This window comes from Dreissena polymorpha, chromosome 2 (genome assembly GCF_020536995.1).
Source record: "Dreissena polymorpha isolate Duluth1 chromosome 2, UMN_Dpol_1.0, whole genome shotgun sequence".
Taxonomy (NCBI): Eukaryota; Metazoa; Mollusca; class Bivalvia; order Myida; family Dreissenidae; genus Dreissena; species Dreissena polymorpha.
Window position 1 is genome coordinate 99,025,911 of NC_068356.1, and position 20,067 is coordinate 99,045,977.

Below are 20,067 nucleotides of genomic sequence, written 5' to 3' on the forward strand. Positions count from 1 at the left end.
CCGGGCAGTTTTAAATTTGACCCAGGGGCATATTGAACAAACTAAGAAGAGAACTATTAAATGTCACTACATGCCAAATTTGGTAGCCCTATGCCATACCGTTATGGACAAGAAGATTAAAAAAAAAATCCCACAATAGGCCTTATATAAGCATATGTTCAATTTTGTGACCCTCGGAGCAGGGTCAAACTTGAACCCAGGGGCATAATTTGAACAAACTTGGTAGAGTACTTTAAGATGCTACTACATACCGAATTTGGTAGCCCTATAGGCCCAATGGTTATGGACGAGAAGATTTGTAAAGTTTTCACAAAATAGACCCTATAGAAGCAGATGTTCAATGTCATGACCCCTGGGGAAGGGTCAAATTTGTCCCCAGGGGCATAATTTGAACAAATTTGGTAGAGGACTATTAGATGTCTTTACATACTTAATTTGATAGCCCTATGCCCAATAGTTATGGACGAGAAGATTTTGAAAGTTTTTACAAAATAGGCCTTATATAAGATTTTTTTTTTATTTTGTGACCCCCGGGGCAGGGTCAAATTTTACCCCAGGGGCATAATTTGAACAAATTTGAAAAAAGTTTACCTCAGGAACATTCCTGAGAAATTTCATCAGAATTGGACCAGTTGTTTAGGAGAATAAGATGCTTAAAGGAAAAGTTAGCGCACGGATGGACGCACGACGGACACAGGACCATAATATAAGCCCCGCTAGCCTTTGACCAATGGAGGCAAAAATCAGAAATAACCATCAAATATGTTAATGCCTCAGACGATAAAATCATGTTTTATACTGGCTTGCCAACTTTCGTTTTTTTTAATTCTTTGTTTTTGACATCGATTGAATTTGGTGCCTACGAGTTATGTTCTGAAAAACTGAAAACTGATAAGATTGAGAAGGGCGTAAAAAAAGTTGACCTGTTGATGAGTTTCAATGACATAAAATAAATAAACAAATTATTTGAATTGTGATTCAACAAAATGAAAAAAAACCCTCTTCATTGCAAGTACTGTATTGATAAATAAAACATTTGTTAATTTTTAATGAGTTGTATCTTTTCATTGTATTGTTGTTCTTTGAGTGCTATGTACAGTCACATGTGACAGTAACATATACTTTTAAATCACATATATCACAGGCCATATAAGTATAGATTGATATATTTATCACAACAGTCCATATTTATTTCCCAATTGATTAAAACTAAACAATTGGCCATGTGTTTATATAATGAACCAACAAAGACTTGAAGAATAATATGAAAATAGTTTTTATTGTTACTGTGCCCATATGAATTTATAAATGTATTTCTTTGATGTCAAAATGAAACACTTCAGGTATCTGTAAAAAAAACTGTTGGAAACTTTCTTGGTTCATAAAAAATGAGCATATATCTAATTACATAATTTTGCAGACATTTCTAAAAATTATGGGATACAGAGATATTGCTCATTTTTAGAATTTTCCACTTTTACCACAATTATTCCTAATTTTAATTGTATCTCTATTGATGGTTTTACTATATATATGAAGAACAAAAATTAAGGAGACACTCATCAAAAATATTCATAATCCAAGCAATTTAATTTCACGTGATTAAATCATTATCAGTAAAAAGCATTAATATTAACCGACTGGAAATTAAATCAGAATCTTAAAGCAAGCAGACGAATAAGGCACTTACTTAATAAATTAACTCTTTTTGGGAGGCACAAAACATTTGATCTAGAAAGACATTCTCCTAGCAGTGTTGTCGTTTGTGCCTCAACATACAACATCTCTATAGCGGGCTCAATTCCAGAAATCTTGGCGAAACACATCAATGTAATTTTACGCTCTTTCATGGAAATATCTAGGACACCAAGCATAATATTTTAAGTAATTACCTTTAAAAACTGCATATATTGTTAATTTATTGAGATATTTAATAACAATTATGAGAACAACTTTCATGCCCATTTACGCAGATGACATCACTCCGCTAAAATGTAAACAAAGGCCAAAATGGTGATGAAAAGCAAGTGTTAATCTACAAACACATTGAAAGTTTTGTGTATGTTTATGTTAAATGTGTAATCAAATGAAATAGCTAATTATGGGAACATATCGTAAGTTTGCAATTTGGATAGATAGATAATATTTATTTTTGATAATTAATAGTGTATCATTGTATGAAGATAATGATCAATGTTTTTGTTTTGTTTTGTTCTGCTTATTTGGCTAGGCTGGTCTTGGTTATTGCTCTGTCATAATATTTGTATACTACCATGTGCTTAATAACCACTTTGCCATGCTTATTTTATGTCTTTAATTGTCTTCATTAATTTGTAAGCTTACGGTTTAGATTAGCGCAAATGTCTCAGTTATTATTTATTACTATTAGGTGCTTATCATTTTGCTTTATCTTTTGCTTTGTGTTGCTTATTTGGCTAGGCTGGTCTTGGTTATTGCTCTACCTCATATATATATATATATATATATATATATATATATATATATATATATATATATATATATATATATATATATATATATATATACTACTATGTGCTTCTAGCATTTTTTTTAATTATTTGTTTTACGGGAGCGCCCGACCCTATTTTTCAACAAATAGAAATAAAAATAAAAGTCACTTTCGTTTTTTTAAATTTATATTTCACCCGCCGACCTGGTATTTTATCCAAAACTAGAATTTGCGGAGATTGCCGAAAGTGTTGTTCAAAATGTGTTTATAATACGGGTTGTTTCGTTGTGCCAAGTCGACTTGTAAAGCGTCAGCGATTTTCATTGGCTATTGCAGCCAATACCACACGCTATTAGCCAATCGGTGAGTATTTAACAAATGATTTTCATATTACATTTCCGAAATGACGGACATTAACAACACTGAGACGAATGTAGCATATTGTAAAATCACATGAATTAAAAACGGAGCAGAAACAATTTCAATTATGAAAGTTAATCTTCAGAACACCATTGTTGATATCATGCCCATATTATGTGATACGAAATTAAAAATAATTAGAGTTTTTGCAGAGGTGTCACCATCGATTATTTTCGGTGTGTTTAAATGATTTGGGAAGGTTTAATAAATGTGCGTATTTATTAAAATGTAGATCCTGTAATGTTTTTATAAAACATTTCTTTTTAGATAAAAATCAACATCCCGAAAATGTCCAAGAAGTACTACTTCACGTTTCTTTATAATGAACACGAGGACTGAACCGCAGGTACTTGCATCAATAATCCCATTCTCCACCCACCTATATATATGGTTTATTTAGAGAAAATATTATTCAACACAGCTTCTGAAGAAAATTAGATTGGGTCCAGATGTCCGTATGTCCGTCAAAGTCACAAGAAAGTTTTAATTATTTTTACTAAGCAAATAAACATGCTTATTATTCTTCATTAACTCAAAACAAAACATTTTTTCCATATATTAAACTGTATAACTATTTTTATATCAACATTTTAACCATTTTTCCGGTACCTTTACCAAGTTAGGTCAGTTTAAATCAGTTCATTTAATTGAATTTCTACAGACGAAACCAAAGTTTTGACTTTCAAAATGTCATGAAAAAGCAAATGGAATTTATTTTTTTAATATTTGGTCAGTTTTGTAAATCAGAAATACATCTTTAATGTATTTTTCAAAAATGAGTTATTATTTAGCCGAAATATGATGTTCTATCAACTGTACATAATGTTTTCATACTGCAGGATTTGTTCTGCAAGGAATACAAGTAAATTTATCACACCTCAGGCTCTGTTGATAAAATGTGCTCAATTGGTTCTATGTATTTGTTCCAAGGGTTATTATTATCTTCACTTTTATATAGCTCTCTCTGTTTATTATATATCCAAAACATGTTATTGCTGTTTCTCCTTAAAATAATACAGACAACACATTCCATAGAAATTTTCATTTGAACTTAAACTGTGAATAAGAGAGGAACAAAATAATATGTGCAAAAGTTTACACCATTTTATTTTTTACTCCAGGACTCCGGGGTCACTGGTTCGAGCCCTGCTGCGGGCTACCTTTTTTTCCCTTTTTATATTATTCTATATTTTTTACTGGAGCTTTTTAGATCCAATATGTTTACATTTATCAATATAAGCTTTAATTGACAAACTTCAAAACATGCCAAAATCTGTGAAAAGGACCCTTTAATACTTACCAAGCACTATTAATTACTTTAGAAATGTTACTTCTGTGCTTGTTCAATATTTTGCTTTTAATGCTTTTTCAGTAAAAATCACAGGAGTTTGAAATTCTATCCATGAAGCTAATAATCTAATGGCTGAATAATAAAAACTAGACCCCTATATACTAATATAGTATATAGACTTACTATATAGGGGTCTATTTTTATTATTTTGCCACAAGATTAGCTTCATGTATAGAATTTCAAACTCCTGTGGTAAAAATTATACACATAATTAATGCTCAAGCATAATACATACTGGGCATTGTAAATATACTATGGTATTTTATGTTTTGATGACACAGGATGAGAAAATTGTGCAGCCAGTCCGGGATTTTAACCAGGGACCCCTTGCTTTTCTGATTGAGCTAATGATATGGCAAAAAACATCTTCTGTTTAGTGACAATCACTAAGTTCGTGCACTAACATTTTCTTCTGCCAAGCTGGAATTTTTTCGAGAATTCGAGTCACGGGATCATTGTAAACTGGATCCATTCAAATCATGAACAGGTTTTGTTGAGAATAGATTGTGCCATGGTCCCACATTGGGCACCAAATGTTGCAGGATGGGACAACTGTACAGCCAATCCGGAACTCGAATCTTTTACCCCTGGCTATCAGGGCCAGTGTCTAGGATTATGCTGTTTACATGTGTACAATTAATAAACATGTAGTTAATTTCTTGATCACTATTTATGGTTACCTGTAACCTGCTAATTTGGAACTGCCACCATTGTGCGATCATACTATTGGACCTTTATATCAAGTTATGAGTAAATTGACTACCGTAACCTACATGTACATGTAGAATAGTAGATGATTGTTTCTTTGTTATAATGCATAAAACTATAAATGTATAAACTGCAGTTCTAGGTCTTTATTGCCACTTACAGATATAATAAATTATGATAAATGAAATGCTTAACGTTGCTGAATTCGTAATTCCTGCCCTTGCTTTTCAAGAGAGAATACTTTCCAGTCAACCCATTTGAAAAGAGGTCAAATTTTCTTACACTTTCCTTTAACCCTTTCCCTGATAGACTTCTTATCTGATCTGCCACTCCAGGCCAATACCAGTCCTGCTGTTCTGATAACAGTGACTCCATATACAGCTGATAAGCCTGACTACACCATCTCAATAGGGTTATTGGGAAAATAATGGAAAAATTCTGTTACACCTGTCTTGTTTAGGCTTAATTTTCACTTAGTTACTTGCATTTCACATCATTTCTGTCAATGTAAATATTGTAGAGAAATAAATTCTCCTTCCAACCATATAAATGTTAAGTATGTATTCTAATAAATAATAAGAGGATATAACAAGTAATACAAGCGTATGCGAATGCAACAGAAAACGCAGTGAGAACCCCACCTTAAAATATTGAATTGTATACTGAAACATTAAGCAATTAATCTTTTGATTTGTCGGCATTTTGTTTCATTTCGACTCCATGCAGTTTTCAGATCATAATCTCTGTGCTTTATTACCCGAACTCGTTAGTTTCTGGACACGTGTGCTACTGAAAAAAGCACCCGGGATTGCGTTTTATGGCTCAAACAAGCCCAAAGTGTCTAGTATCCCGTGTGTTTTATCCCTAAATGTTAGATAAGCACGCGCATTAAGAATTATTGTGTTGGTCAGTACAAAAGGCCTACTGAAAACCACCGACTGCGTCTTTGTTTTAATGCTCAATCAAGCAGCGATAATCCAATATCCTGTGTATTACAAAAACACCAACTTTAGATAAGCACGTGTTGTCTGTCACAACCATGATTTTATATGTCAGTAAATATATCGAAGTAATTCTCGTAAATGATCTCGGAAACGGGACTTGCTTTAAACATTTATCATTACGATATTAATTTTCATAAGATAAATGAGAACCAAACAAACATACACAGACAACATAAAATATAAATAATTATGACAAATTAAATGGAAAAAAACGTTGGTTTATTTTCGAAAAATCACTTTTACTTTCTCCTAATTTCCAGAAAATGACTTGTACATATTGCATAAAATCTAAATATAGATGACGCTGTTAATTGGTCGTTGTAAAAGAATATTCATGAACTGTACACGGCACTTTGCGTGCAATCAGATACAGTACAATAATTGTTGCAATATTGAAGGAACTAAAATATGAAAATGATACAGCATTTATTTCTTTTATTTTATTCAGGAAAATGTCAAAATCATTTGCGAAATACCCCGATACTCAAATGGAAATTTACTACGAAGCTTTTACAATGTTGTCTGCGCTACGCAGTTTTTGTGTATATGAATAAATACACACACGCCTATTTTCGCGCGCTTTTTGTCCAAACAAAGACTTGACACGAAAATATCATGGGTATATACATGTATTTATTTCTGGCTACAATTTGTAACAGAACATTAACTGTACACGATGCTCATACCACATTAAGTTATTAACACGTGTTTGAATACCCTTGTCCCGATTGGACACCTATTTCATCAAATCTTTAAATAGAAACATATGCCGAAATTCATTTGATACTTTAGAAAAATGTCCGATGTTTGTGTTTATGAGTTTTCTTGAGCACTTTTGTCGTCAATATTAATCAGAATTTGCATTTGAAAATGGGCATTGGGAATATACGGGATTATCGGGTAATGGATAGACACGGACAAATTCGCATGTATGCGGTAATCGATAGAGACGGTAATAAACGCATGTATCGGGGAATCGATAGACTCGGGATTATACGCATCTATCGGGGAAAGGGTTAAACAGGTTTACTAGGATATATGTGCTATCTTTAATTTTGATACATGACTAAGATTACATTTAGAACCATTCTTAATGTAATGTACATGTATCATGAAATTTGTTTAAAGTTTTATAATTCCAAGCATATTCTGAAACAGCTTGTGGTACAATAGGCCCCATATACAAATTATTCACAATATAAATAATATATTTTTTAAACAAAAATACTATAAACATTTATTATCTTAATAAGTTAATTGTAATTATTACAATATAATAGTAATAAGTAAATTATCACAGTTATTGTTTAATGAATAAACTTCACTCCAATCAATGTTTACATTTATCAGTGCAATATTATGTACCCATTCATAATAATAGAATTCATAATTATGAATAGCATTCATATAGATAAAATGGTTAGATCAAATTTTAATGCTAGAATATTTTTATCTTGAAGTGCTTGCATGTGCATGTATATTTATTGTTGTTTAGATTGAAAAGAGACTCAAAAATATGCTATTGGTATGGTACTGTATGTTGAAAAATAAATAAAGCTGAACATGAGGGATTAAACATTAAAAGTCAAGTTGTGTTTTCCTTTTTATTTTAATCATTTATTATTTATGGAAAAGTATGCAAGTGTATGAAAGAAACAAGAGATGTGTTCATCAGAAACACAATGCCCCCTAGTGCACCGCTTTGAATTAAAAAAATAAAATTTTACCTTTGACCTTGAAGGATGACCTTGACCTTGAAACTTCCACCACTCAAAAAGTGCAGCTTCATGAGAACGCCGCTTTGAAATATATATTTTTTTACCTTTGACCTCGAAGAATGACCTTGAAGGATGACCTTGACCTTGAACTTCCACCACTCAAAATGTGCAGCTTCATGATAACGCTGCTTTGAATAAAAAAAATGACATTTGACCTTGAAGGATGACCTTGACCTTGAACTTCCACCACTCAAAATGTGCAGCTTCATGATAACGCAGCTTTGAATTTTTGTTTGACCTTGAAGGATAACCTTGACCTTGAAGGATGACCTTGACCTTGAACTTCCATCACTCAAAATGTGCAGTTTCATGAGAATGCCCCTTTGATTTTTGTTTTGTTTTTTTTACCTTGAAGGATGACCTTGACCTTGAACTTCCACTACTCAAAATGTGCAGCTTCATGAGATACACATGCATGCAAAATATCAATGCTATCTTCAATATTAAAAAAATTATGACCGATGTTAAAGTTTTCGGACGGACAGACCCCAATATATTTGACATTTTACCTTAAAGGATGACCTTCACCTTCACCTTTCACCACTCAAAATGTTCAGCTCCATGAGATACACATGCATGCCAAATATCAAGTTGCTATCTTCAATAGTGAAAAAGTTAATTTTTTACCTTTGACCTTGAAGGATGACCTTGACCTTTCACCACTCAAAATGTGCAGCTCCATGAGATTCACATGCATGCCAAATATCAAGTTGCTTTGTTCAATATTTCAAAAGTTATTGCAAAACTTTACTATCTTAAAGTTTGAAATTTTTTACCTTTGACCTTAAAGGATGACCTTGACCTTTCACCACTCAAAATGTGCAGCTCCATGAGATACACATGCATGCCAAATATCAAGTTGCTTTGTTCAATATTTCAAAAGTTATTGCAAAACTTTACTATATTGAAGTTTTAAATTTTTTACCTTTGACCTTGAAGGATGACCTTGACCTTTCACCACTCAAAATGTGCAGCTCCATGAGATACACATGCATGCCAAATACCAAGTTGCTATGTTCAATATTTCAAAAGTTATTGCAAAACTTTACAATGTAAAGATTTAAATTTTTGACCTTTGACCTTGAAGGATGACCTTGACCATGACCTTTTACCACTCAAAATGTGCAGCTCAATGAGATACACGTGCATGCCAAATATCAAGTTGCTATGTTCAATATTTCAAAAGTTATTGCAAAACTTTACTATGTAATGTTTTAAAAATTTTACCTTTGACCTTGAATGATGACCTTGACATTTCACCACTCAAAATGTGCAGCCCAATGAGATACACATGCATGCCAAATATCAAGTTGCTATGTTCAATATTTAGAAAGTTATTGCAAAACTTTACTACATAAAAGTTTGAAATATTTGACCTTTGACCTTGAAGGATGACCTTGACCTTTCACCACTCAAAATGTGCAGATTCATGAGATACACATACATGCCAAATATCAAGTTGCTATGTTCAATATTTCAAAAGTTATTACAAAACTTAACTGTAAGGTTAAAGTTTTGGGACAGAATGACAGACAGAAAGACAGACAGACAGGCCAAAAGCAATATACCCCAGATCATTCGATCCGGGGGCATAAAAAGTATTAATTAAGGACATTCAAATTTACACCCCACCATCCCTTTTTCTCGTATTGCTTTCTAATATTAAACTCATCCTCTACACTTGCGAAGAATACCTAAAAAATCCTGTTATATGTAATCAAGTTTGTTTAAATGTGTGTACTTTGATGCATTGCTGAACCTTCTGAATATCCTGAATAATGATATTGACATTGAACAAAACAAGGACATGCACTACTGTATCAGCAATGCAGATCTTTTTCCAGAAATTTGCACAGGAGAAAATATGTGATTTACAGTGTACTGGGTTACTCCTTTGAATTAATTTCATGTTAGGCACTGTACTTAAGAAAGTGCAATAATTGAACAAATATAAGTAAACTAATCAGCCTTTAAAAACCTGATGAATCTTTAATGTCTTTCATGATATTGAAGAATTACAGCAACACAAATTGGTGAGATAAAGTAATAAATTAAAGATTCAGGCACTAAGGTGCTTAAAGAGCCGGGGAAAAGGCATGAGTATTACAAGTATTGCAATTTATTATTTAGTTAAAAGATCATGTAAAGAATTGAATTTATGTTATAGCAGCATAATTTGATTCTGTGAAGTTTTGATACTATTCTTCTTTGACAGATTGTCATATTTCTCTTATATAATTTTGTATTTGTAAACATATTCCTGAATGAACTTGTAAGTGTATGATAGATGCTTCCAGTTGTCCCCTTTCAGGATAAGCATGGGACAATGAAATGTATGTTGTTAAAACAACAATAACAAGAAATATCTTTTAAAAAAAATATACGGCGTTGATTGTGGTCGATGTTTATGAACGATCAAAAGTTATCTCTATGAGATAAAAAGTAGCGGATGCCTTTTTCTGCGCAGTTCTTAGCTACATCACAAGCAAATCAATTACGGGGTGTTGCGCCAGATTTCGTGGCTTATTTTGCTTTATGTGATATTATTACTCAGATATCTATATTTACAGAATAGAAAAACACAAGAAACATGAAAATAAACGAGTGCATATAGGTCAGCCGGCAATACTCGAATCTTATTTAATTGCATAATTATAGTATAGTGAATTATTGTGCTCATGCTTAATAAACTGGTCTAAATGGATAAATATTTCTAATTAATTTTATCAAAATTGGTCCTTATCATGCAAATGTTGAAAACATATTAAAAATCGATGATTGACATACCACATCTTTATTTAGTATCTTTCTGATCAAAACAGACTTCAAGTGCACAAAGTTTACGAGACGGCGTTTATATAAAGATTTCTGCAACTGACCGCAAACTGACCTTGATACCTTGCGGATTGGAATGCAATGCATTAAAGTTAGGTAACAATTCTGCTGCTGAAACGACGGCTTGTTTACGCCAACAGTACACGACCAAGGCAACAGCTGTGCCTAAAATATTGATATATCGACAAAGCGAATAAACAAACTATTTACTCCATCAGACAAAAATAGCATAGATTACAATTTTTTCCTTCAATGAAAAGATCGCAACCCCTTCTGCGAACTCCGGTGATGACCTGTATATAAACTCTGACTTTTACACACTGGCCGCGAAATGACCCGAAACCGCGCGGGTTGAAATGCAATGCAAGTAAGTACTAAATATGAGAATATAGCCTTTAGTATAAACGCTTTTGCGCTGGTAATTCTCTGAAAATAAAAGGTGAACGCACAAACTGTATTTATGTCGAAAATTGATTGTAAAACTGTTCTATCTATTGAGCCTTTTAATTAGAGATAAAATTGTTTCATGCAGTAAAACAGTGTTACAAAGACGCGGATATGTTTCCAATGTTCTGGTGTTATACTCAACTCAGCCAATGGAATAAATGAAGTGTATTCATTCGTACCTAGCCGCGGTAAATTTTATTTGAATATTATTGGACACTTACAAAGGTCAAGTCAGGGTGAAAAGCTGGCTTAAAACAGCTTACGCCGAACAAAACAACTGTACTGATGTTGGCCTGCAATTTATTTTAAGATGTGTATTTTACCATAGAATTAGTTTGAGTAAACATCTTCAGGGTCTATGTGTACCAAACTGGCATTGCATTGGTAAAACATCAACAGACTGTTTACTTTGGTCAATATTTATATTCAACATTTCTCATTCACTCAAAATCTTGTCAAAGCAGCAACTAATTATTGATGCTTCTGTATATTATTTTCTAATACAGATATACAGCTTTGACTCATTGTTAATATTGCAATATATTAATTTAGTTAAATATGTGCATAAATAAAATTTAATAGCACGCGCCCAGTTGTAAACTTCAAATACTATCAGATAAAGCAAAGCCGATGGGCGTGGCCATTTTGAATATGCGACTATAATCATGTGACTAAAAGTCACGTGCGGTAGAAAGTAGTCCGTGAGCCCACGACAGAGGTGAATGTAATGAACCGTAGTGCAAGAGAGTGCTAGAAGGAGTGCTGTATTCGAAGAAGAACCCGGTCAATTAATTTTGTCAGTGGATATTCAAAATAAACAACACAACACTGAACTATGACCAAACACAACACTCTCACACAGTATTATAAAGAAGATATTTAAAACAAAAAATCAGTTAAAAAACAGCATAATGTATTTATCGTAAAATCAAGAAAATAAAGTTAACTGGCATGAAACTGCTGTTAAAACAATTTTTCTTTCAGAAACTGATAGTCAAGTGTGACAGTGACAGAAGAATATCAATCAATATTTAAAATAAACCCACATTAGTGAGGTGAATGAATCAATGAAAAACTTGACAGGAACGTAATAAATGTTGGGAATCAATTGAATAATGCAACAGGCACCGTTTTAAAAGCAGAAAGCTTAATTATCAGTGGTGCTTAACTTTTACTGATGAAGAGCTTTTGGTTGCAAAGTTATATGGCAATACAGCATTAAAATACTAATGTACACAAACGAGTATATAAGTATATCAATCAATAAAGAAATAACTGTATATGTAAATTGAAATGAACAGTAAATATTACGATTTCAGAGATCTGAGATGCATAACTTGTTTTCGTTTGGTTCGTTTACTTGTTACCCGATACCTACCTGAATGCGAGACAACTCTTGTTTGCCCTTAGTTTGGAAAAGATATTTGTTGTTAGAAAAAAATCGGTCCATTTAGTCGATAACAAAATTCCCCAATGTGCCATTTTATTGATTTTAAAAATATCAATTTGACCAGACTCTTTTTCCTCAAATACCTAGAAAATCTCTGTACATATCACACATGTTATTAGGATGAATCCACCATGATTCTTACCTGTTGCATTAGCTGATGTATCTTGATAGAGTCTGCAGACCAGTTTGCCACTCGATTTGTACTTGTACAGAGCATTACCAGAGCAGGTATATAGGTCACCCTGGTGGTGTGCAATACCATCACATATATGTTGTAAGTTAAGCTTCCTGCCTTTGGCGAGTTGGCTCTGGCTTACTGTGATAAACTGGATCTTATTACGTTGGCTCTCGCTTACTGGGATAAACTGGATCTTACCACGCACAGCCACTGCAACCTCAGTGGGTGTGATAAGACACATGTCCTGTATGAGTCCACCCCTGAAATCCAAGTGGCTCACCACCTGGTACTGCTGGCTCAGAAGCTTGACTTTGTTATTATTCCTGTCTACAACCAGTACCTGTCCATTTGGGAGAGCACATACTGCTGTGATCCAGCATGTTTTTGAATCACTTGGCATTTTCACATTGTGCACAGACTTCCCATTCACAGTGAAAACATGGTTTGGTAAGTTCTCTTTTATAAATATATCAGACTGTTGTATATTTTCCAGACATTTTTTACTGGCAATAAAAAAGAGTTCAGGTTTACCCAGTACTTTCGGTATGGCTACATGGAGATGGAACAATTCATAGTGAAGCCTGATGCAGCTGTTTCTCACAACCTTGATAGGAGCTTGTTTCAGGTTTAGCTCTTCTTTCTTCTCCTTAATAGTGCTTTTCTCAAAATCTGCTAATAAATATTTGATTTCCTCACGCATTTCACTGATTGGGTATTGCATATGTTCATGTGTTGTATTGACTGTGCTGGTTTCACATTCGCGTAAATACGATACTATATTCACACGCAAACCATCCACAATAAGCCTCTCGTGTTCTTTGTATGAAACCTTAAGAGACATCATTTTGTCCTCCTGATACGCCTGACATTGTTTCATAAGTAAAAGAGTATTTTCCGTTCTGACAGACAGGTTCTTAAAGTTGGTTGACTTCCCTCTGGCAGCCTGAGGTAATGGAGTTACTTGTAAGCATAGTCTGAAAAACAACCACACAGGAGACAGTAAGTGATTGAATAGAAATCAAATGACCAATAACCAACTGTTTACCCCGAAACAATATTAATTATAATACAAATTTAAAGGGACATTTTAACAAAAAAATATTTAGGCACATACAATAACAATGTATGATATATCAATTCACATGTGACTTTTCTAGAAGCAATACTATATTGATTATTATTAAAATAAAAATATATAAATAACAAGGGCTGTTTGTAAAACATGCATGCCCCCCATATGGGCTGTCCGTTGTAGTGGCAGCCATTGTGTGAATACGTTTCTTGTCACTGTGACCTTGACCTTTGACCTAGTGACCTGAAAATCAATAGGAGTCATCTGCGAGTCATGATCAATGTACCTATGAAGTGTCATGATCCTAGGCAAAAGCGTTCTTAAGTTATCATCCGGAAACAATTTTACTGTTTCGGGTCACCATGACCTTGACCTTTGACATAGTGACCTGAAAATCAATATGGGTCATCTGTGAGTCATGATCAATGTACCTATGAAGTTTCATGATCCTAGGCGTAAGCCTTCTTGAATTATCATCCGGAAACCATTTAACTATTTCGGGTCACCGTGACCTTGACCTTTGACCTAGTGACCTCAAAATCAATAGGGGTCATCTGCAAGTCATGTTCAATCTACCAATGAAGTTTCGTGATCCTAGGCATATGAGTTCTTGAGTTATCATCCGCAAACCATTTTACTATTTCGGGTCACCGAGACCTTGACCTTTGACCTAGTGACCTGAAAATCAGCAGGGGTCATCTGCGAGTCATGATCTAGCTACCTATGAAGTTTCATAATCCTAGGCATATGCGTTCTTCAGTTATCATCCGGAAACCATTTTACTATTTCGGGTCACCGTGACCTTGAACTTTGACCTACTGACCTAAAAATCAATAGGGGTCATTTGTGAGTCATGATCTATCTACCTATGAAGTTTCATGATCCTAGGCATATGCGTTCTTGAGTTATCATCCGGAAACCATTTTACTATTTTGAGTCACCGTGACCTTGACCTAGTGACCTCAAAATCAATAGGGGTCATCTGCGAGTCATGATCAATGTACCTATGAAGTTTTATGATTCTAGGCCCAAGCGTTCTTGAGTTATCATCCGGAAACCACCTGGTGGACGGACCGACCGACAGACCGACCGACTGACCGACAGACATGTGCAAAGCAATATACCCCCTCTTCTTCGAAGGGGGGCATAAAAATGTATCTATCTACTGTGTGTTTGGGAAATAATGCAAACTGCATTGAACAACAAATTGTGCATTTATTCATTATACTGATATTACAACTCTCTAATAATGTCATTACTAGAATGCATGTGTATAACATAAAGTTATGTATATTTAACTCATCATTATTATACTGATTAAAGTGCCACAGGACAAAGTGTGTTTATATTAAGACATTCAGTGTTTTCAGTGTTTCAAATTGAAATAATTCTTATGAAATGGCAATCTAAGTATAAAATAAAATATGTGTTTGCATAAGCAGTTAATATGTGTTTTTTACTATAATATTTTTCTTTCTTTTAAGGTTATAAATTATGAGAACTTAATTCCTCTTTACTAATTGCTTTCTTGCATAAATTGGCATCAGCTTCATTAATAAATAGATGAAGAATGATGTGGTAATTCATACTTATTGTTAAATACTGTAAAAATTAACAATGGACTAGCACATACACACATACACTCAACCATTTCAACACAAATCACAAGTATATTGACAAATATTGAAACTCCATTATTTTTAATCAAGAGATAAATTCTTATTACAGTCTAATGTAAAGCAATGGACAAATTTCAAGTGATTATTCAGAGTATAATTTGCCCCCTTGGTGCAAAAAGGTATCATATGACATTGAAATGAGAAGGCACATAGCAATCTTTGCACCAACATGGCAAATTGATCTTGCATATAAACATGTTATCATTTATGAAACCATTTCTTTGAATATAATAGTTTCAAAATGTTTAGCTCCCATCATAATTGGTTGCATAATAGCCCACACTTGACTTTCTTCTGTTTATAAAGAATGTAGGCCTCATGTCATATAAGAATTAAAGATCAACATAGCATGAATAAAGAGGGCCATCATGGCCCTTAAGGGATAATCTGAGGTCCTGGACATGAATTGTGGAAGACTTCAACTGGTGGTCTATTGTTTGACCCCACTAGAGTGTTAAGAATTTAGTTTGAGATTTGACTTGGTGACATTGTTTCTAGAGGCATGTTATTAACGGTCATACTCATACCAAGTTTCAATGAAATCGGCCAAAGCACTTCCAAGATATGGGTCCGGACACAAAAGTGCCGGACGGACAGACAGACGGACAACGCCAAAACAATATCCCTCCACCTATGGCGAGGGATAAAAAAAAATGTGCAATTAATGTTATCTACAAAGATGTCAACAAACCTTTACTTCAATTTTAACTTAGTGATCTAGTTTTATATCCAACATGACCAGTTTTGAACTCCACTGATATCATTTGAACAAAATTTAATGTTATTACCAAGTTGCATAAAGATGGACTATACAAGTGTGTAATGTACTTCGTTCAAATGAATGATTTGTTTTTTACCAAAAACATGCATAATTATTGGCTGTTTGTATATACTTGTATTAAATATTTGTATAATTTTATGTCGCTTGATATGGTCTAAAATAAAAAAAGTATGTTTGCTCTGATAGACCATGAATATGTTTAAGTGATAACATATTTATATTGTATTGGTCTGTAAAATATGGTTGCTCAGGGCTGAATGTCTGATACTCTTCTTGAGCTTTCAGGAAGAATGCAATCTGGCTAAGATTTTAATTGGATAATGTTACTAAGTTTCATTAGACAATAAATGTGGTCTTTAAGTGTTCACATGCTTTTTTTATTTTATCTAACAAACTATTTGTTTAAACCATACACAACCCAGTTTAAAATGCATCGGGTATATCATTCTGACAAAAAGTTTCATAAAAAAAACTGGGCAATTTTTTGGTCCTCTAGAGTGTTTGCAAGATTGTACTTTCATGTAACCTAGTTTTTACCTCACATGACCAGACTTGAAACGTGGCTGACATATGTTTAGGACAAAATGTTCTGAATGAATTTTATGAAGATCTTCCACTAAATTCCGTCCTTGGTTGTTCAAAAGGCAAATGTTGATGATGGACAAAGGACGACAAAATTTCATCAAAATAGTTCACCATTGGAATGTTGTGCTCAGGTGAGCTTTTAATGTGTTGTGTAGAGTATTTGCAAGGTATCATCATCGGCATGTAAGAAACATGTCCCTCTGTCCGGCATGTATTTAAAAAGCTGGAACTAGTTTTTAACTTAGTGGCTATATGAATAGAAAAAACTCTGAAAAAGTTTAATGAAGATCGGACAAACCAGACATTCCCAAAAGTATTTTAAGGTCACAGGATATGGGTCAAAGACATATATTTCCCGGTCTGGAAATTACATGAAAACTCAGATTTAAACTACAAATGTCAACAAACCTGCCACAAAATCATAATCAAAGCGCTGGAGGCACTGAAGTTGTTCGCTGTTGTCATCCTTGATTAGCTTGTGCGCATTGCATAGGCTAATCAGTGTGCACAGGCTAATCAGTGTGCACAGGCTAATCAGTGTGCACAGGCTAATCAGTGTACACAGGCTAATCAGTGTACACAGGCTAATCAGTGTGCATAGGCTAATCAGTGTGCACAGGCTAATCAGTATGCACAGGCTAATCAGTGTGTACAGGCTAATCAGTGTGCACAGGCTAATCAGTGTGCACAGGCTAATCAGTGTGCACAGGCTAATCAGTGTGCACAGGCTAATCTTATTTGACATGCATTAAACCCTGTTTTCCCTGAAAGCAGCAAATATGTACAGATTTCAATGATAAACACTAGACAGGCCAATGTCATCTTACAAGCTGGTAAATACACTCACTGAGTAGTAGAGCAGACGCTCCTAAGCATTCATCGTCTGCAGTGCAGACAGGCAGCGGTAATCGTTCCTAGCATAGAGAGTTATGGTTCTAAGCATAGCTAAGGCTTCTAAGCACATACAGATTTGCAAAACAAGGTCTGTAAATTTACTCGACCAATCTAACGCGACGAGCTAAAAATCAATGAAAAGGCACTATTGAGCGTATATTTAATCTACACGAACTGTTAATACAAAGTTCCATGAATATTGGGCAAGACATGTGGCGCCTCTATAGTGTTCATATGCAAATTGTTGATGACAGACAATAACAACCAACATAAGCAAAACTGAGAAAAGGTCACAATGAGAAGGTTAAAAATGAAGGCTCAAACAAGCAAACGTCAAGTTAGAACTATCCTCCATAAATAGAGTAAAGGAACATATACATAAGACATTATACAGGCAGGTTGATTAAAGCCTTAAGGTATTCCTTATACTATATACTACATTTGTTGCTGAAATGTTGCCAATGTCTTGTAATCCATATGCTTGAACTTTGAAATGTTATTTCAAACGAACACAAATTAACAAATTAAAGCACAAGAAAAAATTGCACACAAGAAATGATTTTGAAAACCTTATATAACTTAATAGAATAATCCAAACAAATCCAGACCTTTCAAAAAAATCATTTCAATACACGTATATATGAAAATATCTTTACCACGAAGCAACGTTATCACGCTTTCGCAGTTATAACACGTGTATTGTTGATTGTCATCACCCGCCCGTGGAAATGTACGTGTCAATTATGTTGTTACCGGGGGTAATTAATCGGTCTTTTTTATAACGATAATCCCTTAATTATTGAGACATTAAACCTGGGAATCTTTAATTGTCGGTATGATCTTAAAGCCTTTGCTTCTTTCTATTAATATAAAGGAAATTATGGCATTAAACATATGTGCCGATAGCCAATGGTCCTTAATTATCACAAAATAAAAGATATCTCAAGATACCTGAATTAATTGTAATAACTCGAAGTAATTCTATAATTCTTAAAACTTATTTAATGTTTTTTACCACTTTTTTTGTCATTTCAATATGTGTACTCCAAACCAACCAACAAATTTCAAATTTCCCGAACGGAATTTTGGCACAAAAAAAACCTGAAAAACGTTCTTTCAACCCACATGATCCCTATTGTTGTGTCGCCTGCTACAAAGTACAAACTGCGACATATAGTGATCACTTCTCCATCGTGTGTCTGTCTGTCACAACTTTTGTCATTCAGAAAATGCCTGCAATAGGCGTGTATAAGGTCAGGTATCAGGCATAGCAACGCACCAAAATGCGCCATTTGATGCTAAAATTTGAAAAATTTTCTGGGGTATGCCGGACCCCCACCAACGGGAGGGAGATACCCTCTCCCATACCCACCCCATCCGCTGCCCCAATGTTAATGTGCTTCCGACGCCCCTGTTGCATACAGGTAATACAATGCAATAATGTATACTGATATAAAATAAGTAATAATAAGCTACCTGTGATTAAGCTCAACACATTTAGAGCAGCAGAGCTGACTGTGGTCCGGGCAGTACATTGTTAACTTTTCACCCTTGTGTATGACGCATGTTAAAAGAGAAGTCTCCATCTTCTTAGAAAGTGGCCACTTCATTATTTTATCCTTTCCATAAGGAGATTTTTTGAAAAACAACCAACCATGCTGTCTGTGGGAGTTTATACATCTTCTGCAGAAGTATTTAAGACATGTTTTACAGTAAAAATCTGCATCTATTTCTACAGACCGTTCTTTCTCGCAGATTGTACAACAATAATATTTAACCAAATCAAAATTTCTAGAAAATGCAGATGTCGCCATTTTGATAATTCACTTTCAACAAACAAGATTATACAATCTAAAATCAATTGAAATATTTATGTCCAAGTATATGTTTACAATAAATATCCCAGAAAACACACACAATTATTATTTCACACAGGCAAGTAATATGAAATTTTGAACTGAACTGAACAGCAACCAAGTTTACTTTCAAATGGCCCTTGTATGATAGGAGCAAACAGTGTAACTATGTATACTGTCACCTGACTATTGGGTACTGAGTGTATTGATTACTTTAAACTGCACAAAGAAGCTGTGTAGATAAAAACTTTATCCCAAAGTGTTTAACACGCCACATTTTTAATTGCTCTAATAAATGCCATGTTATGAACATAGAATTAAAATGACAATAAAGTAGGTTCTTACATAAACCAATTTTAGTATAATATATCTGATCATTTTCCTCAAACAGTATTTAAAACTGACAGTTAATATAATGATGTACATATATGGAAGGGAATATCGGCCAGTACATGCATGCTGTTAGTTGATATTAACTTATTTTAACTACATATGGCATATGCTTTCTGATACATGGCAGTTGCATTTTTCCTAGTTATCCACACGCTTTTTGAAAATC

At 33.9% G+C, this 20,067-nt stretch overlaps 1 protein-coding gene across 1 annotated transcript in view; it reads right to left on the reverse strand.

The window, feature by feature from the left end:
- The window catches only part of LOC127869932 (uncharacterized), a 204,165-nt gene extending 184,541 nt beyond the window's left edge, over positions 1 to 19,624 (reverse strand). The window contains exons 1-2 of the mRNA XM_052412589.1: positions 19,129 to 19,624; positions 12,982 to 13,615 (exon numbers count right to left, since the gene is read on the reverse strand). Of these exons, the coding sequence (XP_052268549.1) occupies positions 12,982 to 13,615; positions 19,129 to 19,466 (972 nt within the window). The 5' untranslated portion in view covers positions 19,467 to 19,624. The remainder of the gene's footprint in view (positions 1 to 12,981; positions 13,616 to 19,128) is intronic.
- Positions 19,625 to 20,067: the final 443 nt, after the last annotated feature.